The sequence below is a fragment of the Zeus faber genome (assembly GCF_960531495.2).
Source record: "Zeus faber genome assembly, chromosome: 13".
Classification (NCBI taxonomy): Eukaryota; Metazoa; Chordata; class Actinopteri; order Zeiformes; family Zeidae; genus Zeus; species Zeus faber.
The window spans coordinates 29,367,238-29,389,428 of record NC_137198.1 but is presented as its reverse complement, the minus strand read 5'-3'; the positions used below and the strand labels follow the sequence as shown (position 1 = coordinate 29,389,428).

Here is a 22,191-nt window from a genome sequence, read left to right as displayed (position 1 = left end):
TAACTGTAAATAGTTTATATAGTCATATATAGGATGAATGGTCTTTAATGTACTGCTACTGTACGTTGTTATGGATTACTTTTCTTAACAAGCTCGTAAACTAGGGACACTAGTAATAAAATAATTTCAAATCAATATTCTGTGTCTACGTATTCAGAAGTGTTCTACCAGTACGGATGCTTACCAGGCTTGCACTCATACAGGTCACAACACTCCCCCGGGCGGCCCGTTGCCTTGGTGACCAAAATGGTGAGGTGCCCCGGCTGGCAGAGTTTGCGGAGGCAGCCGGCTGGTCGACAGACGCAACGCGAGGGCAGTGGGCAGCATTGGCCCGCCGGGGCATACCCTTCGATGAGGACTGAGTCCTCAGGACACAGCGGGGAGAACTGGACCTCGCAGCGGGCCTTGGAGCAGTCAGGACGCGACTCTGTCATGAGGGGGGATGAATAAAAAAACATTTAAAATGTTGAAGTTGTTCTTTTGGAAAATGGAGGAAGAGCCACGCACCATCCCGGGCTTCATTCGCTTTTTTCAAAGCACTGGCCAGTCAGTCAAACCAAATCAACAAAGTGGTCTGTGAAAATGTTGTGATGGTTGCAAAGGAAAGTTGGTGCCCTGTCTTCGGTGCACCAATTACAGGCAGACAAAGTTACTAAGACTTATATTTAACTCATTTCTGACAATGCAGTGTTTCCTATGTATGGTGCTGCTAGTTGAATGGCAGCTTGTGCTGCATGATGAATCTAAAAGAGTTCAGAGACTTGTCCAAAAGGAATGACACAAGGAGAAGGATTGGTGCTGAACTTCATGACATGGGTCATTTTGATCTCAAAGTACATTGGCAGAATAGCCAACAGGTATTTTTCGGTAGCTCGCAACTTGATGTGCTTAATAATGAAAAAATAAAATAAAATCGTCGCAAAAAGTTTCAGAGGTCAGAAGAGGTAGAGAGAAGTTTTATGGGTTGGACGTTTACCAAGTTGTCTGTAAAGTTTACCTCTCTATGAAGGGAAGAAATTCCACGAGGGCAAACGGGTGTACGCACTTGAGCAGAGACACACAGACACACACACACCCACAACTTATTTTCTGTCTGTCAATCATTCTGAGACCATTTCATCCTAAGGGCAGATTAATCCAAGTGTATACGTGTGTGTGTGTGTGTGTGTGTGTGTGTGTGTAAGAGACAGGGTGAAAAATGTGGATATAAGTGTTGGAAAGTGTATTCTTGTGAAAGTGCGTGTGTGTGAGTAGCCACCTTACTGATAACTACGATCTCACAAGATAAAAAAAGATGTGTCACAGGAAGAGAAATTACACACACACACATACACACACACACACACACACACACACACACACACACACACTTGGTATTTAATTGTCTCGACACAGTCAGTCTATCACAGTCTAGCAGTTGGGAACAAAGTACAGCTGTGGGACAAGAAATATATAGATTAGGGGGGTTTTGTCACAAAAAACCTAAACAAAACCCACATGCTGGGTTTTGTACATGCTAGCTGACGTACAGTAGAGTCATTTCAATCAGTTCTTACATGGATACAGAAGACAGACGTTTCTCAGCGTAAACAGGGCAAGCATCAGGCATTCTTTATGACGGAAAACTCTGCTCACGGTATGTGTTCAATACTGGTGCAGATACCTGACTTCAACACCAGTTCCTTAACAATACCTTTGTCAATAGCACTTTCCTTTTTGTTATATCTTGGTAAACACTGGAGTTACAGATGATATTGCTGCCTAAGGTCCAGAGAAACACTTATGGATACTCAATTGCATTAATGCAGTTTGATCAATATAATTTAAGTATTGAACTCTGATATTCAGCCCTAGTTAGATATCTCATACACCCACAAGTACACACTCAAAAATGCTTGCAAAGCACCGACATGAATACTGGTATGGGTTATCAAATTTGATATTAGAATTAGAGAATATCTCAGTACAAATTTACCGGATGAAAATCAACAGCTTGCGTCTACATTGTTAAACTAAAGGAGTAGATCGCTGATTCGAGAACAAATCTAGAGAAAAAGTGGTATTGCACATCCCTAGCACCCACACCCATGCACCCAGTATTACCAGGCCCGCGTTCTGTTGCCATGGCACAAAGATGTTCGCCGGAAGGCCTTTCCCCGCAGGGGGATGTGGGCAGGGAGGCCACTCTGATGGGTAGGCGCGGTGCCCACAGAGCTGGCTTCTCTTCAGTCTGCTGGAAGAGTTAGCTAACTTATTACAACTTTGCTGTCTTGGGTGGATCGGGGAGTGGATTGGGGGGACTAGCAGACTTTGGAAGGGCCAAGCCTGAAGGCCCTATGGGCTGGCAAAATTACAGCCATCTGCCAAATCATTCTCAAAGCGCGCGCGCGCGCGCGCACACACACACACACACACACACACACACACACACACACACACACACACACACACACACACACACACACACACACACACACACACACACACACACACACACACACACACACACACACACACACACACCTCGCTTTGGGACATTTTATTCTCGTTTGCCTACAATTTAATGCCGCCTGAAATTCTGCTCATGTACAGCGGTTTTTATTACCTGCCTTTCTGACATTTACACCTGACTGGCATGCTTAGGGTGAGTTATGAATTGAAGTGATTTGGAGTAAAGAGCTAAGAAAATGAAGTTTCGGGATACAAGGATACATTGATTCACTTGAGAATCCTGATTCTTTGTTTTCAATTTTTCAAAGTAACAGTATTGGTGTTTAGATTATGGAGGATGAATATGGTTGAGGAAAATGATGCCTGTTGTTCCAGGTTCAACAAACATCCCCACCCCCCATCTGCCGGTTAGTAGAGATATTGTAATATGGTTTTATTACATCTTAAATGTTTACTGTTTTTCAATGTATGATGGTGATCCATATTACAAATTATTTTTTTATCTATATTCATCCTTGACAATACACAGCCTTAAAAAATTTAAGAATATTATTACCACTACAAGTTGTAGCTAATAAGAAACAGCTAATAAGAGTTCCAATGAATGGAGGGAATTTCTTCATTGCAAGACAGGTCTGTTTGACATAATCTTCAGTGCCTCCTGGGATCAGTTGGAAGACAGAGGTAATAAAGTAATAACACATGTATTAGCATAATTAGGGTCAGAGCCCACAGCATGTGTTATTCTACTTGTTCTTCTATTGCCTCTTTTCCACTGTACCAAAAACCTGCTAACACCCGCTAACATCTGGCTTTTGTCTTTAGTGGGAAAGGTTAAGTCGGCATTCATTCCCGGGACAAATGACTGTAGTAGTCACGGTATTTATCGGCTCCAGCGCCGATCGGCAGTGATGGAAACATGACACCCGGATGTTGGCGTGTAAGTAGACAGGAATATCTGTGTATCATGAAGAAGAATGAATGAAGAATCTTTAATTGTCACACAGCACACCACACTACAACACATGCACGCACACACACACACACGCACACGCACATGCTTTGGATGGTGGCCGGTGAAATGAGGCCTCTGCATTTGACCCATCCTTGGCTTGTCCTTCCTCCGGGGGCGCAGCCAGGAGCAGTAGGCAGCATTTGTGGACACGCCCGGGGACCTGGTGACGAATGTCCATCGCTGGTCAGACAATGATGTGTGCATGTTTTTTGGTGGGGGTCCTTACTGACGTTAGGTGGAGGAAACCCCATGTGAGCACGGGGAGAACATGCAAACTCCACACAGAAAGGCTCCTATTTGGGAGATAACCTGCCCGGAGCACAGTGCCAACAGCACTCTGGGGACATCCGTGGTGCGTGGGCCGGTGTTCTTGGGGGATCCCGGGGCACCACGGGGGAGTTGGATAGCCTGGGTGGTGGTGCCCGCTCCTTTACCTGAGTTGAGCTGGCCTGTCTCCGGGGGTGGTGGGTGGAAGACGTGCTCCCGGGGAATACCTGCAGCTGGCGTCCGTGTGTAGGTTCCGGGCGTGGCTGTGGGTTCTGGGGCTCGGGTTGGGGACGGGGGGTGTGGGTCGTTGGTTCGGGTCTCGGGCCCCGTGGTCAGGGGGTCGGCGCACCGCTGGGATCGCCCGCCCTGCGGGTGGGGTGGCTGGGCCTGTGTGTCCTTCTGCGTCCCGTGGAGGGAGGTGGCCCATCGTGCCGGGGCTGGTTAGGCGTTCCGTCTGGTCCTGTCAACCTGAGTCCTGAACCTGGCTGGCTGTGCTAGGCGCGGGGCTCACCATGTGGCCTCCTTCGTGGGGGCGGTCTCCTGTCGTCACACTGGGCTGCCAAGGTACCTGCCCATGACGCTCTCGGTGCGCAGGGCGTTTGTCGCTGGGGGGTCGGGCTGATGGTGGGGGTGCCGTCTGCTGCCCCCTGTTCTGTAGTCCGCATGCTCGGTGGCTGGGAGCTGACAAGGGGACTGATGGGTGCGTGGAGCTGCCCGACATGGCGGGGGCGCACTCATACTCAGCACATACACCACACAATAGACCGAGGGCTTGCGAGATGGGCGGGGTGCAGGCTATGTGGGTGAGGATGCGGCAGGCAGCTGCCATCTTGCCTGTCATGCTCCTGCCCAAGCGTGCTTCTCGTCAGTCCCAAAATTGTAATCCCACGCATGGGCGGTGCTCCACGGCCCTCTGGCTTCTCTGGGGGCCCGGGGGTCTTTTGTGGCCGCAGGGCAGGGTACCCGGGGATTTCCTGCAGCTGAAGGGTGTCCACGGGGCTGTGGAGTTTGGGGGGGCTTCGGGGCCCCTTCCGCTGCTTGGAGGTGCCGTGGCATAATACCGACCTTCTATAACAGTACCAATGGGGATAAGTCATGCACACGCACATGCACATGCACACGCACACACACACACACACACACACACACACACACACACACACACACACACACACACACACACACCTGCTTCAAGTGCACCCCAGCACCCCCCTGGTTGCATTGCTCTCCTTTCCTCCCTCATTTGCTGCCATAATTATGACAAGAGGCCACATTGTAGTTCCAGTTTTCCTGGACCTAATTCACTGTTTTTCAATACATGTTGTCATCCAATGTTCATGTTTTTCTGTAAATGTTGTTTGTTCCTATGTTTATTTGTCTCACTGTGGTGATTTTCCCCCTCTTGGAGTAGTGATCAGTTGTTGATCAGACTTGGGAACTGCTTGCAGTAAAACACATTATAACTGACTATTAATACTCCACCGCATCCAGGGTCATTACAATATTATATGATATATTACTATATCAGAATCACAATATATTAGATATAATTATATCCAATTCCCATAAAGTAACAAAAACACATTGAATTCCCTGGTCTTTTATGAAATACATCTATTTGAGTGTAAGAAATGGCACTCATTCTGTATTAAAATGTATCGTCCCTGATTCATATCGTAAACCCATGTACTAGATATGTCTCGGATCTAGATGCACACCCCTAGTGCACACACACACACACACACACACACTTCTTGCTTTTTGTTGCCGCCAACTGTCACTCTGGCCTGCGCGCTCTCACACAGCATTAAACAATGCTTTTATGATAAATGTATATTTGGAAATTCTGAAGAAATATGGGTAATAGCCTGAAAACATGAATACTTTTTTATCCCGACCTAGAAATAACCAAAATCCAATTCCATACTTTCTCATACTGAATAGTAACCAGTATGTACTACAAACGCAGTCGAGGCCACAGCCAGATACAGTACAATCCAGTGTATCCTCACACACTAGGCTCAATATATGGGCTTACAAGTCCAGAGAACCAGGCTGAGAGCACAATTTAATTTACATTTACAGGTGTAGGAATTATCAAATATGTACGTAGTTGTTTGCTTTTGACAAGTATTTATTTATTGAACTTACGTTTCTGGATCGTATTGTAAATAAATTACATGTGATGTTCATGTTTGTTTCAGGTGGGAACATTTTAGTCCAACAAACACCGTCATTTTTGTGCGGTTCTGAAAAATTAGGTCCTACTATAGTCAGATGGAACAACAGACATAGACCTGGCTCAGCAGACAGACAGATGGACAGAGAGATGGACGGACAATCTATATGTCCTTCTACCCCTTCCACACTTGATACACAAAGTCAGAACCAGATTCATGATGCAAGCATACTGGCCACATTTGTTCCTAAACACCTACATATGTTGATGAATCTGAACCATTCTAAATTGACAGGTGCGTGCTCTCGAGTGCTAATTACCAGGCCTATATTTATCCATATAAGGAACCTCCTGGTTCCGGTACAGAGGCTGTTTGGTGCTTGTAGTGCAGTTGGTTCGGTGATAAATTTACGGCTCCAGGTTATAACGTTAATAATAATATAATTAAATACGAAAAATGAATAATAAAAGAAGGGCTTCTCTTGCCAGTGTCACTACTACCACCAGTAAACATATCTCTATAAATGTGCTCTCTCCTAAAGGCATTTATCATTATATATAAATATATCCATAAAGACAAATTATTCCTTGTCAAACCTGCTTGGAGATGAATATGACTGCTTTACAGCTTGTGTAATGTTAATCAACTGCACATTCAACAGAGTTAATTTAAGGATCATAGAATTAACCATGTGGAAAAACACTCACACACACAAATTGAGATACGCAAAGAAGATGGATAATAGATATCCAATTATTATTTGTAGTAAATCTTCTTTTAAATATATATATTTTTTTATTGTGTAATATTGAATATTCACTACTTTTTTACTAATCGTGGTTCTAATATGCCACTTACATGTAGTTCGTACAAACAAATTCAAATACAAACATATTATTGAATCTCAAATATTTGCTTTAACTGTGTGTACGCAAAATTTAAGCACAAATCTGTGCACTGCGTTGTACATGAATGAGGCCCTTTGTTATTGTTAAATCATTGTCTTTTAACCACTACTCAGTTGAGCGTTATTGATGCAGCGCTGTGTGGGTCCTGGTATGTTCTGGTATTTAAGTGTTGGCCAGTTTATAGCCAAGTCACTCCAACATGTAATGTTTCTAATTGGGTGTTGGTTCCACCTGAAGAGACACAGAGATAGACAAACGGGCAGAAAAAACATTTGTGTGTCCAATTATGGTGTGTGTGAGTGTGTTCAGCAGTGATTACAGTACATTGCTGCAATATCACTATAGTAACAAAAGAACAGTCACACAAGCTATAATCAGGCTGTGAGCACAGCCAAATACCAGCATATGTGTGCACACACTGACAAACACACAAAAAGCTGTCACTTAGAAAAACAGGCACGAAGGCACAGACACAACATCAGTGTCCTTCTTACACACTAAGACTGAACGCCAAGATTAAGGCAACATGCAATGAGGTTCGAAAGATGGCTCAACTACAGAAAGTAGGAGAGAAGTGGCGCTGGATATGATTACAATTGGGCCAAAAGGATGATCAGCTTGTTCTCCAAAAAACCAACCGGAGTGTACTTCAAGGTGTGTTGCAGTAAGACACCAAGGGCCCAAACTCAGCAGTGCTTGGAGAACTTAAACTAGAAAGAATCAACTCAGAACACTGATGCTCAGTGGCTAATAAACCTAAAATCAGGACAGGCACCAAATGTAATTAAGTTGAATATGTCTCTATAAATGAGCAGTGCTCAGGAGATTGGACTCCAAGTACATGAGATTAAAGAAGCCATTAATACTACCCATAGATTGAATCTATGGATAGTAAGGGTAGGGTTCAAAGATTGAATCTATTGATTCAATCTATGTGCTATTCAGCTAACTGTTTTCTTTTTGATGGTTCGTCAGAGATAACTGGCTATCCTTCCCATGCTACAAAACTGTGGAGCAGCTCAGAACTCCATGTTTTGGCAATTTGATTAGTTCAAAACGGTGGCGTCCGTGTGTGATTTGTAGCATAAATGGGGCCAACGCAGTAAACACAGCCATATCCTTGAACAGTTTTTGTGTGGTATCGTACCCCCTCACTCGACATGAAAGTCTTGAAAGTGTTTGATTTATTTATTGTCAGTGACCCTGCGCTTTTTGTTACGTCTTGGCCAATATAGGTAGAAGTAAAGTCATTTATTGGAAGGGGGGGGGGGTTTCCATTAATTGTCATTTCCTTGAATTTTGCTTAAATAAGCATTAAAAGATAATTGATGATATGCAGCCCTAATGCCCGCATACATTACCATACACATTCTGTAAATTCACATTGAAAACACCAATATTGAAACCCTTCATCAACAGGATTGCTACGAAACAGTCCTGAGTGGAAGAGAAGAAATACAGATGGAACAAAAAGAGAAGGGGAGGACAGAAGAGGCAATAGAATGAGCATTAATCCAGAACCAAAAATGGAATTTTGCCAAGAAAGTTATTAATATTATTAAAAGAAAGTTAAACGTGGAGTAGATGTGGCCAGCAGAGCGCTTCCACTACACTGTCCAAGTCGTGCCTGGAGCTAGTGCACGCACTCGAATGAGAAGCGCCCTGTGGAACCCTCCCAGGGTAAACAAACAAAATACCCAGAAATAGGAAGAAAAAAAATGGTGGAAATTATGGAAATTATTCCATATGAAAATAGGACAGCAAAATCTGATTATTAACGGCTCAAATCCATTTCAGAACGACTGAGGGTGGGGGGAGTCGCAGAACGTGCTAAAACTTGAGTGGGAATTTAAGAGACGCTTGAGGTGAACCTTCGGTAGTGAGAGAGAGTTTTTTTGTTATTTCGACCCACAGCTGCTTTGGGGGAGAAAAGAAACCCTTCAAAGCTCTTGCCGACTTAAAAGAAAAAAGAGGGTATTATAATGGAGCCCCCAGTGAAATACAGCGTTCGGCTATTTGAGAAAGAACTCTTCAAGAAGTTGCCTTTTTGAGGCATTAACATGATTAATGGAAGAAAAAAGTATATTTAAAGAAAAAAGTGATTCTATGACCATACCATCCTGCAAAACAGCTTCAATGTGAAAACACCCATATCTAATTCTACTTCTAAAGCAGAAGTGTTGGGTGGGGCGGTTCAGTTAGGTGAGTAGAATAGGGGTGTTTTGTCATATTAAGTTGCTTTTCTTTGGCATCACCTGTAGTCCCTTCGCCGATTCCCCCTCCCAATAAAATATTTTTCCACTCAGCCTTGTCTCTCTGCTCTGGTTATGATGTGGGTTCACAGATCTCCCAGACTGCCACAAAGTGAATGTAACACTGGGAATTTGAGTAAGTAGCTAAAACAGATCAATCAGATCATTTTTATTGCTAAATTCTCATCATCTTTTGTTGTTTAGGTTTTCTAAAAAAAGGTAAATTAAGTTGAATTTTCACAGCATCCTCATTCTCTCTATTGATCAAAAAGCTTATTTATTTCGATCTGACCCCACTGCACTCCTGATAATGACAAATCACAATTTAAAATAAAAATTAAGTCTAGCTGGTGTGACAATATGCATTGTAATCGGTTTAATTTTGGGAATATTGCTAATTATGATTTCAAATTGGTCCTTATGAAGAATTTTAAACTGCTGTTTTTCATCTGAAGCTGGGGGGTTATGGTGGCGATTGCCAAAACAGAAAACCCAGATACATGTCTGTGGTGTGGGGGTTGTGTAGTTTATGCAGCCACACCTGTCTTGGGTCTAGACAATTGGGCCCGTGTCATGACATCTGCTGTGGGCTTGCTTGTTGTGTGCACCTTGCCCACTCTCTACAATAAAACTGGTGTTTTCAACCCCATCGTTTTTGTCTCTGTGTCAGAGGGCCCTGAAAACCCCGCTCGGTGGCATGCGGCAGGCAAAACTGCCACAGTGTGTCTTTTTGTCTGACTACCTGCCTGTCTGTCTGTCTGTCTTTCTGCTTGACTAGGAAGGCAGCCAGCCAGGTACACTGCATGTCCATCACTATCCCCTCTATCCCACTATCCCCTCATTTCCTTCCTCCCTTTACCTTCATCATAGTAAGACAGCTGACAATGCTGACAACTGGGAAAGAGACAGGAAGTAAGAAATAGAGACAAAAAGACAAAAACAGGAAGAGGTAGAGAGCTCTATGTTATGGTAAATGGGTAGAGAGATTGGTCGAGAGAGCCAGAGGGCCGCATTCATGAATATGTGCCTGTGGAAATGTTCTAACTTTGTGCGCAAAAGAGCTTAAAAGTCAGCACCGGATTCATGACGCGTGCAGACCGGCCACATTTATTACGAAACAAGTGTGTATGTTGAGAAATCTGAACCATTCTAAATTTGAAGGCACATGCTCAAGAGTGCTAATTAGCATAAACCATGCCTCGAGAGTTTTGCGCTGCAGTGACAGACTCAGTAGATGCTGTTTTCCTCGCACTTAAATGGTTTAAATGAAAACTGTGGATTGATATAAAAGTTGTTTTTTATATTTATTAATTGCATGGAGGATGACTGGCGTTTGGAACGAGGAAGCAGATGGAGAATTTGGTGGTGGTCTCGTGTGGCACAGTTAGTCTGGTAAAGTTTCGGCTCCAGGTTATTACTAATATATCTATATCTATTTCTTTATCTATTTCCAGTGGAAACCAGTTGATCAGCCATTGATCACTCAGTTAACAGATAATTTATCACACCAGTAAGCAGATCTCTGTAGATATATACTGTAAATATATCCATAAAGAAAAATAATCTATTGTCAAACCTGCTTGGAGATGAATGATAGCTGGCTTGTGACACATAGAGAAACACACACACACACACACACACACACACACACACACACACACACACACACACACACACACACACACACACATACACACACACACTAAAATCAAGATAAGTTAAATAATAGGTGTTGGATAATTATTGGTAGTAAATCTCGGGGGCGTGTATGCAGATTAGACGGTGAGGGTGGTGGCTGAGGAGAGATTGATAAAGGGACAGAGAGAAAGTATGTGTCTTCTTGTTTTATTCATGGGAAACTCTGTCAGAATCGACGACATCCTGATCCAGCATGCCCTCCACCACCCCCCTCAAGTCTTTATCCCTCGTCTTCCCCTGCTGTTTTTTCATCCTTTCCCTATACACACACACACACACACACACACACACTCTCTCTCTCTCACTTGTCATGCTCTCCTCTTGAAATGGAAAAATACTGAACTAACCCTATGCCCGCTTGAAACCTCATATCTGCTTTACTAACAGGAACATTTTGTATTGTTGGTCCTGTTGTCGGGCCGCTCACAATTACAAGTTGTTATGCTGAGATGTTGAAACTGCTGAAACAATTGCAACTGCATTTGTTACCTATGCATTTGACTACACTCTCAGCAACTGCCTTTGTGACACCCTCACAGTAACGGTCCATGTTACGTAGTTGATATAGAAACCCTTGATCAAATTGGTTCAAGGGAGATGCTGTCTGCTATTTTGTGTAATCTGTGAAGAGCTCCCCGCTGATTAATGTTCTATGCAATAAACCTAGACTAAGTGACAATAGTTGTATTTTCTGTTTAACCTGAACTATCTCACCCCACGCATCGACCTGAGTGGCTGGAATTTCCACAACAATTCTTGGCATCACAAACAGGATCTCTAACTCCAGATATCTGACCGAATCTCCATTGCAAGTTGAACCGTACGGCCGTGGTCTGGGACCAGGTAAGCTTAAACTCTCCGATTTTGTAATCTAAATAGGAGGAGAAGCAGGCGCCTGAGTCAAGCCGATGTAGCCGAAACTACACGTGTAAAGGTGAGATTACAATAATTGAATATACATCTTGGACGTATTTAAGGTTTCAGTGTCTGGGACACCAAACAGCTAAAAGGATGTTTAACCACGATTGTGCCAGGGCCAAGTTAAACTTCCGCCTGTCAGGGTCCTAAATTTAATTATTTAGGTAAAAAAAAAAAAAAAAGTAATAATAATAATTATTTAGGTAGCAAAGGTTTCGGTGTCTGGGACACAAAACGGCAAATATAATCAATACAGGGAAGTGCTGTAAGTGTTAAACAGTAAGTAATTTGAAAGTGGAGAATCAGAGCTTCCAAACAAGGTGTCACTTGTGCAAATCAAGCAAATATTTTTAAAGCTATGACTTGTTAATGACAAGGGTGTGGCAAACTGTGATGCGGAGATAATCACCTCCAAAGTTTTACCCATACCAGGTTCATTCAGCCAGCTCCCAGAACGCAAATGGGGTTGGTGGACAAACAAAGCCTCATGGCTACTTAACATACTGCTGAATGGGCCAATCACAAACAGCTCAACAACACACAGCTAATTTTGTTTTAAAAAAAAGCTTTTATTTAACAGTAAGAATATACATGTTTTATAAAAGTGGAATTATATGGGAGTTTAAAAGTACAGATAACACAACAAAATCTAGAGTCTATCAATATTATGAGTCTCAGAAAATCTGAAATCTTAAAATCTGTCACCAACCTCAACGGACTTCATCACGTCATCGACTTCTTCTGTTGTAACAACAACGGAATCGTCGGTCTCCTCTGGTGGTTCTTGAGAATATTCTGTTTCATCGTCACATTAAGTTTGAAATCCGCTGTTTGAAATGTTCTCCAAGTCCGGAGTAATATCAAATTCAGCGTCGCTGTCGTTCTCCGCATCGCTGTCGGAGAACTGACTCATCGCGGAAAATGAAGCCCAGTAAGCGTTGCTAACACTGACTTGGATCTATCGCACTGGTCAGATTAAGGTCCGAAATATGATTCAGAGCTTCCGCCACCCGCTTTGCGTACTCCATAACAACACAGAGAAGAAAGTTTTTACAGACAAGTGAGACCGAAACACTCCCGTGCTGCGCTTTAACCATCTGTTTACGGAAGTGACATAGGTGTGTGACATGTGGCGCGTATCATCATCTTCTAGCAGTAGTAAGGTTTAAAGGTTGAACTCTATCAAAACGGTTTCACATTGTGACTTCACATCACATGAAATATGGATGAATGATCTTCACCTGGACGCTTGCATAAAAGGAAATCGTCGATTGGCGTTATTCAGCGCTGTTCCGTGTCGCGGTAAGTGAATTGCGGCCCACGGTCTTGACCTGATGGGCCAGGACGAAGTAGAATGGACTGACGAGGCGGACGCGCCATTTAAGTACCTGAAAAGGGCCCTCAGCATCACACCGACATTGGGTTTACAAAACCCAGACCAACCATACACTATGACTACTCCGCCCAACAGGCAGAACTTAATGCCTTAACTCAGGCCTGCACCATGGCGGCAGGTCATTCTCTTACTGTCGACAGCGACAGCCGATACGTTTTCAGGGTCGTTCACGATTTCGATGCCCTGTGGAAGCTAAGGGGCTTTTTGAAATCAGATGGTAACCCAATACTAAACAAAGAACAGGTCAAGGCTTTCCTAGAAAGCCATCGCTTTGCCGGCCTGATTGGCCATATGCAAATGCATGGTGCACACCAGGAAAACTGATCCAATTGCCCAAGGGAATGACCGGGCCGACAGACGGCAAAACATGTCGCACAGAAAAAGCAACCACACAGCCTGCAGGTGCCAGCCGTAGAAACTACCCCCTCATGGGAAAACCTCAAAGAATTCCAATAGAACGCTAAGAAACAAGAGGGAGCCACATGGAAGAAAAATGGCGCCCTAGTTAACGGGAAATGGGATGGGCAAAATGGTAAGCCCTTCCTCCCAAAATGTTTATAGCCTTATTATGCAAAATTGTCACATGGGAAGGACCATGTGTCAAAGGGAGGAATGGTGAGCATTGGGACATAACAGGAGGGGGATTTACAAATGACTCTCCAAATTTTTGTAAAAAATGTTTAATTTGTACCACTAACATCATTGGTCGCAGCCAACCAACGGCGCCAGCCGCGACACTGGTCCAGGATGCACCGTTCGACCACCTGATGATGAACGTTGTCACCCTCAACCTTTTTTTGCCTAGTAGTGATTGACGTATTTCCACTACCACCCTCAGAGCGGAGGAATGGTAGAACACGCTAACGGTATGTTAAAAAACAAACTGACTAAGGCAATGGACGTGTCTACCATTAGTGCTAACTGCTATGCGCAGCTGCACTAACCCCTCCACGTATGAGATCCTGCATGGCCGGCCCATGAACACGGGCCTGGCTGCACCCACTGGTCCCCAAACACTAGAAGGGATAGATGATGTAATGATGACTTACTGTTGTAACCTTCTCATAGTGCTTAGACAAACCCACCTACAGGACAAAGCTGCCCGACCATCTTCTGCGGAAGGACCACTCCAAGACCTCCAACCTGGAGATTGGATAGTGGTCAAGGACTTCAAGAGGAAAAGGTGGAGTGCCCCCAGGTGGAGAGGACAACACCAGGTCCTGTTTGCCAGCCGCTATTGGAAGGCCCCGAAGTCTCGGAGGAGGGGGAGAAGAGCCAGCCGTAGCCACAGTGCCTGGCTGAACAGCGGTATAACTGAGGTTCAGTCAGAAGTCCGATAAAGAGGCGGGGTGATATCCAGTAGGGACTCTCGTCTCGGAACGCCCTTAGCGAACCGGCCTTATACAATGCAGTCATGAAATCCACTGGACTGGATCAACAACGTGTATTTTAACCAACAACGGATGGCCAACTACAGCCGTGACGCCTTAGCCATGCGGGGGAAACAGCTGCACGCCACCACAATGATGACCTGGCAGAACCGCTTGGCCCTGAACAGGCTCCGGGCCAAGAAGGCCGTGTATACCACATGTTCGGATACTCCGGCTGCACCATGATCCCCAACCACACATCCCCGGATGGGGAGTTCACCAAGGCCCTCAACAAGCTGGAAGCCCTGGCCATTGAGATGAAGGACAATGCAGGACATGGGCAGTTTGAATGGACTGGGTGGTTGGAGGATCTGTTTGGTAGTTACGGAGCGATGTTGTATGCTATGATATTTGTAGTCATTCTCACAGTTTCAGGGTTAATGTTTTGTTGTATTATTCCTGTGTTATGTAACCTCATCAGCCAGAGCCTGGAGAATCAAAGTGTCAGCCAAGTGCAATTCACTGCCATACCACTCGTCCCTCACTATGCTGACTACTCGGACGACGACGGGCCCATGTCGGAAGCAGCCGTTTTTCAATATGTGTTGACTAACAGTGTGAATGTTATTTTTCATTTATATGTGTTGATTAAAAGATTATTTAAAGGGGGGGAAGTATAATGGAAAAAATACTGAACCAACCTTATGCCCGCTTGTAACCCCATATCTGATTTATTAACAACAGGAACATTTTGTACTGTTGGCCCTGTTGTTGGACAGCTCACAATTACAAGTTAAGCCGAGATGTTGAAACACAGTGAAACTGCTGAAACAATTGCTACTGCTTTCGTGACCTATGCTTTTGACTACACCCTCAGCAACTGCCTTTGTGACACCCTCACAGTAACGGTCCATGTTATGTAGTTGATATAAAAACTCGAGAAAGTTGGTTCGGGGGAGACTGCCCTCTGCTATTCTGTGTGATCTGCGAAGAGCTCCCCGCTGATTTATGTTCTATGCAATAAACTTAGACTAAGTGACAGTTGTTGTATTTTCTGCTTAACCTGAACCATCTCACCCCATGCATCGACCACCACCTGAGTGGCTGGAATTTCCACAACAATCTTCTTTCCGCTGGCCAGATTGGTGCAGGATCAGTGCTTTGAAATGCATGCTCCTCTGCTTTCCTCTTTGCACTCAGTCTCTCTGTCACCCAACCCCCAACTCCTCAGGTGTCTGCAGTAATTTTTTTTTTTTAGGATGAAACAAAGGATTTCATGCCCCCCCCACAACACACAGTCAGTCCTTCCACTGAGCAAAAAAAAAAAAAAAAAAAAAAAAGAATACCGTAATCCTGAATATAAAAATATAAATTCAGAATTCATAACCAATTTAAAGCTTTTTTCTACCCCTGGCATTTGATGAATCACGCATCCATCCATCTGAGCATCCACCCATTCGTCCTATGAACATAAGCATGAACTCATACATCCACAAAAATAAAAATCAATAACCACTGTACGCAAAGAACGCTTAAGTTAAGTGTGTGTGATGCCCTGGGCATCCGATTGAACGCAACCTATATAGAAGAGCAATAACACCCCAGTCCATTCCAAGGCCACCACGCTGATAGAACAGTCTTGCTGAAATAAAACACAAGGATGCAGATTCTACTCCTTCCACCGCCAATACAGATTAAGAGTTCCAATAAGATCCATTACTTACACTGACCAGTACAGACGTTGCAGTTGATCGTTACTGTTGACACATACTGTATTTTTTCTCTATCTAATATGCTTCTATGTATTAAAAACTCACTTTTCCTTTTTTCTGCCATTTTTTATATTGTTCTTTGCATCCAATTATTATATTGTGGATATACATGGAAAGAGTGACTATTTCAGTTGTACTGTATATAAAGTAGGTTACTGCAATTGGTGTCCAACAACAGTCCACAAAAAAACACCAAAATATGTCTTACTATGTCAAGAGTTGTATTTTTAACTTCCTTTTCTTGTCGTACACAAAACAAAGCAAAATGAGACAGAAGGAAGAGTAATTCGGTCGCAACTTGTGACCTTACTAACCAGTTCCATTTTCCATAAAGCACGGGCAGGTGAGCTTTACGGAAACTGTCAGCCACAGCACTGGGGATGTGCATTTGGACAATCTGCTCGGCTGCGGGAAGGAAAAAGCCTTCGGTACACTCACGGTATGCAGGCTTTAAGACGCTCTTCAAATACCACAGGCTGAGCCCTCCGGCACTGAGCAAGAACAGGTGTGAGTTATATGTGTATAGTTACACGTATGTGCTGTATGTGATGAAAATAAAGAAAAATGTAAGAGTCAAGTAAAGTCGAGAAGAGTCTGTTATCAATGTGCATTTGTTTAATGAGAGAAGCAGCCCCAAAATACATCAGTGCACCACCAAATTATTTGTTGATCTGAAAACTTAATTACATATGTTGATAGATATACAGAATGTCTGTAGATGGTGTGTTTTTGTATCCTTTATGTACATTGTTTGGCACTTAGTGGCATTCAGTAGTTTATCAATGCCGCAAATTGTATAAATCATAATATGGATGTTATTATTATCAATACAGTGAAAGTTAAAAGAGTTGTGCTTTAGCAACACAAATGTTTAATTTCTTGTGCCGATAAATCATTTTCAAATTGAAATAATTTGAGGGAGGGAGAAAAAGAGAGAGAGGGAGTGAGAGAAAGAGACAAGGACAGAGAGAGAGGAGAGGTGGTGTCAGGAGGTGGTCAGGAGCAGCGCAGCATGAGAGTTGAGAGAACATTGATGACCTTGTATTCTTGTATAAATTCTAATACAGCTTATTTCTCAGTTGAACCGCACAATGCCATTAAGCAGTGGTGGTTAGCAGCAGTTACCAAAGCCATCCTTACTATTTTCCAATGTGTTTGTGCATGTGTGCTTTTGTGCATCTTTGTGTGCCTGCAATTTGCGAAACATGTTACTTGCCGTTATAGTCCTGAAAGACAAAGCAGTTCCCACAGGCTAGAGGGTCCAGCATGATGGCAATGGGAGTGTGTGACTCAGAGGAGAAGGGAGAGAGAGCGAGAGAGAGCAAGAGAGAGCGAGAGAGAGACATTAATACTGTATGTGCCAATAATGCAAGCGTGTGTGTAATGTGTGTGTGTCTCCATTGAAATGCAGAGTGGTAGCTTTAGACTCAAGCAGAAAAATTTACAATTTTACCCCCAGCAAGAAACACCACCAGCTGTGACGGCTTAGTGCACACCCATACATACACACAAGCGCTTATATGCTCAAGTTTTCACAGTGACAACCACTCAGATGGACACACACTCACACATGCTCAACCACTCGACACACACACACACACACACACACACACTAATCATCGAAGACACACACAGAGGCACCCACACACACATGCTCAATTTCTACACTGACAACCACTCACACACATTTAGTCTTATTTTCGAATAGAGACACATGCACACACACACACACACACACACACAGAGACACAAAGCCAGGCCAATATGCTGATTGTGAAGCATGTCACAGCTGCTGTAGCTGTAGCAGCTTGACGGAGGAACAGAGAAACATTTCCTTTTAGCCATTGACGGCTTTCCACATACTCTTCATCCCTCCATCAGACGCTGCGCTCCCTTTCCCTTCTCAAACTTTCTGTCATCGAGACACTCTCTCCCTCTTCCTATAAATCTTCAAACCTCCTTGTTCATCTCTCTCTCTCCGTCTACAGCATATAGCTCCATTTTGCCGTCTTTCGGTATGAGTTCTGTTGTATTGTTCCAACAGTTTGTTCTCATTGATGGTTGACAGACGAAAACCTTGCGTTTACCACGATTTGTCCAACACGACACGTAGGCGTTGCAGAGTTATTAGCCAGCGCAGAAAACATTCAGCGCAATAGCCACAGATCGCAGTGGTTGCTGATTGTGCTCTGAAGTCAATCACAAAAGAGCTGTCAAAAATGTGGCACAGCTATCAAGCTCCAGCAAATTTGGTTAATTTGATTCCTCTTTGGGTGGCAACATAGGTCTTTAAAATTAGCTATCAAGTCACTGATTGATTCATAAATTCATTGATTGGATTAGAATTGTGTGTATAAGATGATTCAGCTAGCTTTGAGTGAATATGTCTTCCACTTTCTGACTTGGATAAAATGGCGAATTCTAGAGTTTTCTTGGTGGAATCAAGTTGCTTTTTGGACAAGGATTTTTATTTTGGATTTTGAAAACAAAACATAGAACAAACACATCAGACATCACATTTTGAAGAAAACAGCAGACTTCTGGTGCTGTCCACTCTTAAGGCCTCATTCTTTTTTATGTTTTACCAGACCATCACTGACCCACCGCCAAACCGGTCATGCTGGAGGATGTTGCAGGCAGCAGAACGTTCTCCACGGCGTCTTCAGACTCTGTCACAACTGTCACATGTGCTCAGTGTGAACCTGCGTTCATCCGTGAAGAGCACAGGGTGCCAATGGCGAATCTGCCAATCCTGGTGTTCTCTGGCAAATGCCAATCGGGTTGCACGGTGTTGGGCTGTGAGCACAGGCCCCACTTGTGGGCGTCGGGCCCTCATACCACCCTCATGGAGTCTGTTTCTGACAGTTTGAGCAGAAACAAGCACATTAGTGGACTGCTGGAGGTCATTTTGGAGCAGTGCTCCTCCTATTCCTCCTTGCAAAAAGGAGCTGATAGCGGTCCTGCTGCTGGGTTGTTGTCCTCCAACGGCCCCTTCCACGTCTCCTGGTGTACTGGCCTGTCTCCTGGTATCTCCTCCATGCTCTTGACACTGTGCTGCGAGACACAGCAAATCTTCTTGCCAAAGCGCGCATTGATGTGCCATCCTGTATGAGCTGCACTACCTGAGCAACTTCTGTGGGTTGCAGACTCATGCTACCTCTAGTGTTGAGGGCAGTGGCAAAATGCAAAAGTGACCAAAAATCAACCAGAAAAGATGAGGACAGGGAAATGGTCTGTGGCCACCACCTGCAGAACCATTCCTTTATAGGGGTTGTCTTGCTCATTGCTCTCATTTCCACCTGTTGTCTGTTCCATTTGCACAACAGCAGGTTAAATGGATTCACAATCAGCGTTGCTTCCTAACTGGATAGGTTGATATCCCAGAAGTGTGATTGAGTTACATTGTAATGATGATGTGTTCACTTTATTTTTTTGAGCAGTGTATAATAAAATGGCAAAATGTATCATAAAAGAAAGGATTCTATTGCCAGTGGAAACCAGGTTATCAGCCATCACTCTCAATTAACAGATCATTGATCACTACCAGTCAACAGATCTGGTGAGATGTGCGCTCTCCTAAAGCCGCAAACCAATTTCTATAAATATATCCATCAAGCGAGATAATCCATTGTCAAACCTGCTTGGAGATTAATATGACTGCTTTAAAGCTGGCTTATGTAAAGTTAAGCAACACACCAGACTTTATTTAAGGATCCTAAACTTTATAGAAAAACACATATTTCAAGATACACATAGAAGGTAAATAATAGGTGTCAGATCATTATTGATTATTATTAAGAAATTAAATATAATTTGCTAGCCAAATAGAAGATAATCTTGCTGTTTTCTTCCACCTTTATCTACATAGATTTTTTGATTGGATATGATGGAAGTTGTATGTATGTATGTGTGTGTGTGTGTGTGTGTGTGTGTGTGTGTGTGTGTGTGTGTGTGTGTGTGTGTGTGTGTGTGTGTGTGTGTGTGAGTGCATGGGACGAGGTTTCTACCTAGTTAAGATTCCCAGAAAAAGAGGCGCGGGCACGATTGGACTGTTTGGATGGCAAGAGCACAGATCAGACAAGCCTAAACGCAAAATTTGACTTCCAGTGATTTGTTTGGCCCTTCATGTGAAACCAATTATCTTGAGTGCAATTTTAATTTCTTTCTTTTTTTAAAGCAAAGGTGGTGATCAGAGGTGTGTTCCGAGGAAAATGTTAAAGTGAACAACTATGTTCAACAGAACATCTATTTCAAAGCAAAATCTTTTAAAAGGCCATCAGTTAGGGATCCAAGTGATAGTACTGCATGTTCCTGTACTGTATGTTCCGGTCTATGCCTGCTGGACTCCTTGAGAGGGTGTGGTCGCTCAACTAGTTATGCTTTGTATCTTTATTAGGGCACGTCGGCACGCCAGAGCAACTCAGGAACGTTCTGATAAGCACGGTTGGATGAATGTAGGAAATGCGCGTGTGGTGTGGGGATGGTGTAGTTTCAGCAGCCACACCTGACCTGGATCTAGATAATTGGGGACCCAGGATCAGAGTGGCTGCATAGCTGTTGTGCGTTGGTTGGTCTAACGGGCAACAGGTTAAAACCCCCACCCCCACACACACTCAGGAGAGGAGCCCGTGTCAACAGCCAACTCAGGCCACGCCTTTACCAGCCAGCACAGCAGCCTGAGGCCCCACGCTCTGGAAGGGAGGAGGGGCAGTCTGAGGGGGAACAGTTCATTTTTTTGGATATTTGTTGGGTTAAGGTATGGGGAGTCAGTGTTTAATTATTTTAAGGTATAGGAACCCTGCTTAAGAGTCCGTGCTTTTCAGGGAGAGGAACCATGTTTGAGTCTGTGTTTTAGGATTTTTTTATTTTATTTTTTGGTCTCTTTCTGGTTTGGTGGTGGTGGGCGAGTAGGCTTCGGCCAGGTATTCTCGCTAGCCTCAGTTTGGTATTGGGGGTATGTGGTGAGTGGATGGTGTGGTTTGTGCAGCCACACCAGCTCTCATCCCCACCACACCTGCTCACTTCCCCACACATACTCAGGAGAGGAGCCTTTGTCATGACACGTCTATCTGCTCCTGGGCTAATTCCAACTAGCACACTCGCTACATTAAACCGGTCTCTACAACCCCCATCTTCGATGTCTCTGTGCCGGAGGTCCCTGAACACACCACTTGGCTGGCGTGTGGTAGATGAAACTGCCACAGTGCGCTTGTCTGTTTCAATGACTTGACCTTTCTGAGTGATGTTCGCTCAGTGACTGATGCTTATAGTTTGGGATTTCTTGGGGATGCTCGATGTTCAGGCATTGGACATCTGTGCCAACGGCAGGACATTAAGTACATTTACACGTACATTTGCAGATATTAATCGGAATAAGCTCAATCACCAGAATAAGATATTCAGAATCAGGATTTAACGTGTGTTCACATTATTTTGTTTCAACCTTCAACCAACCAAATTTGGCTGATTCAACAAAATCTTCAATGGAAGTTAAGTTGGATTGGGAGGAGAGATCTGCTTTCCGATGATCTGCAGAAGGACTCTCTTTTGACCAGCTTGGCGGACGTGGCTTCTGGGCAGTTCCGGTGGACTGCTTCACTCAGTGCATACCTCCAGGAAAGAATATTGTGGGACCCCTCCTTTTGTCCAGGGCTTTCCTCCTGCACCTCCTTCACCACTGGTGGCTAGCAGTGTTCGGGTGGCTCGCCATTGGATGGTGAAACCAAATCAACGCCCCTCATCCCTGGTAATGACCTCCTCTTACCGTAGTAAGATCTTAAAAGATGCCGTGATCAGACACTCTGGAAGTCTTCCTTGCCGGCAAGGAGGTCTGATGTCGCTGCCTTGCCACAACACTCGCTTGCTCGGACACCCCATCCTCAATTGGCAACTTCAACACACTGTGTGAAAACAAATTGCGCACCCTCCTACCATGAGAACTCACACCTGTCATCACCTCTTCCC

At 44.0% G+C, this 22,191-nt stretch overlaps 1 protein-coding gene across 1 annotated transcript in view; it reads right to left on the bottom strand.

Moving 5' to 3' along the window:
• Nucleotides 1-22,191, bottom strand: part of crim1 (cysteine rich transmembrane BMP regulator 1 (chordin-like)) — a gene marked incomplete at its 5' end in the record, with an annotated part of 132,952 nt that overhangs the window by 56,830 nt on the left and 53,931 nt on the right. Inside the window, one exon of the mRNA XM_080012090.1 lies at nt 185-427. Coding sequence (XP_079868216.1) covers nt 185-427 — 243 coding nt within the window. The remainder of the gene's footprint in view (nt 1-184; nt 428-22,191) is intronic.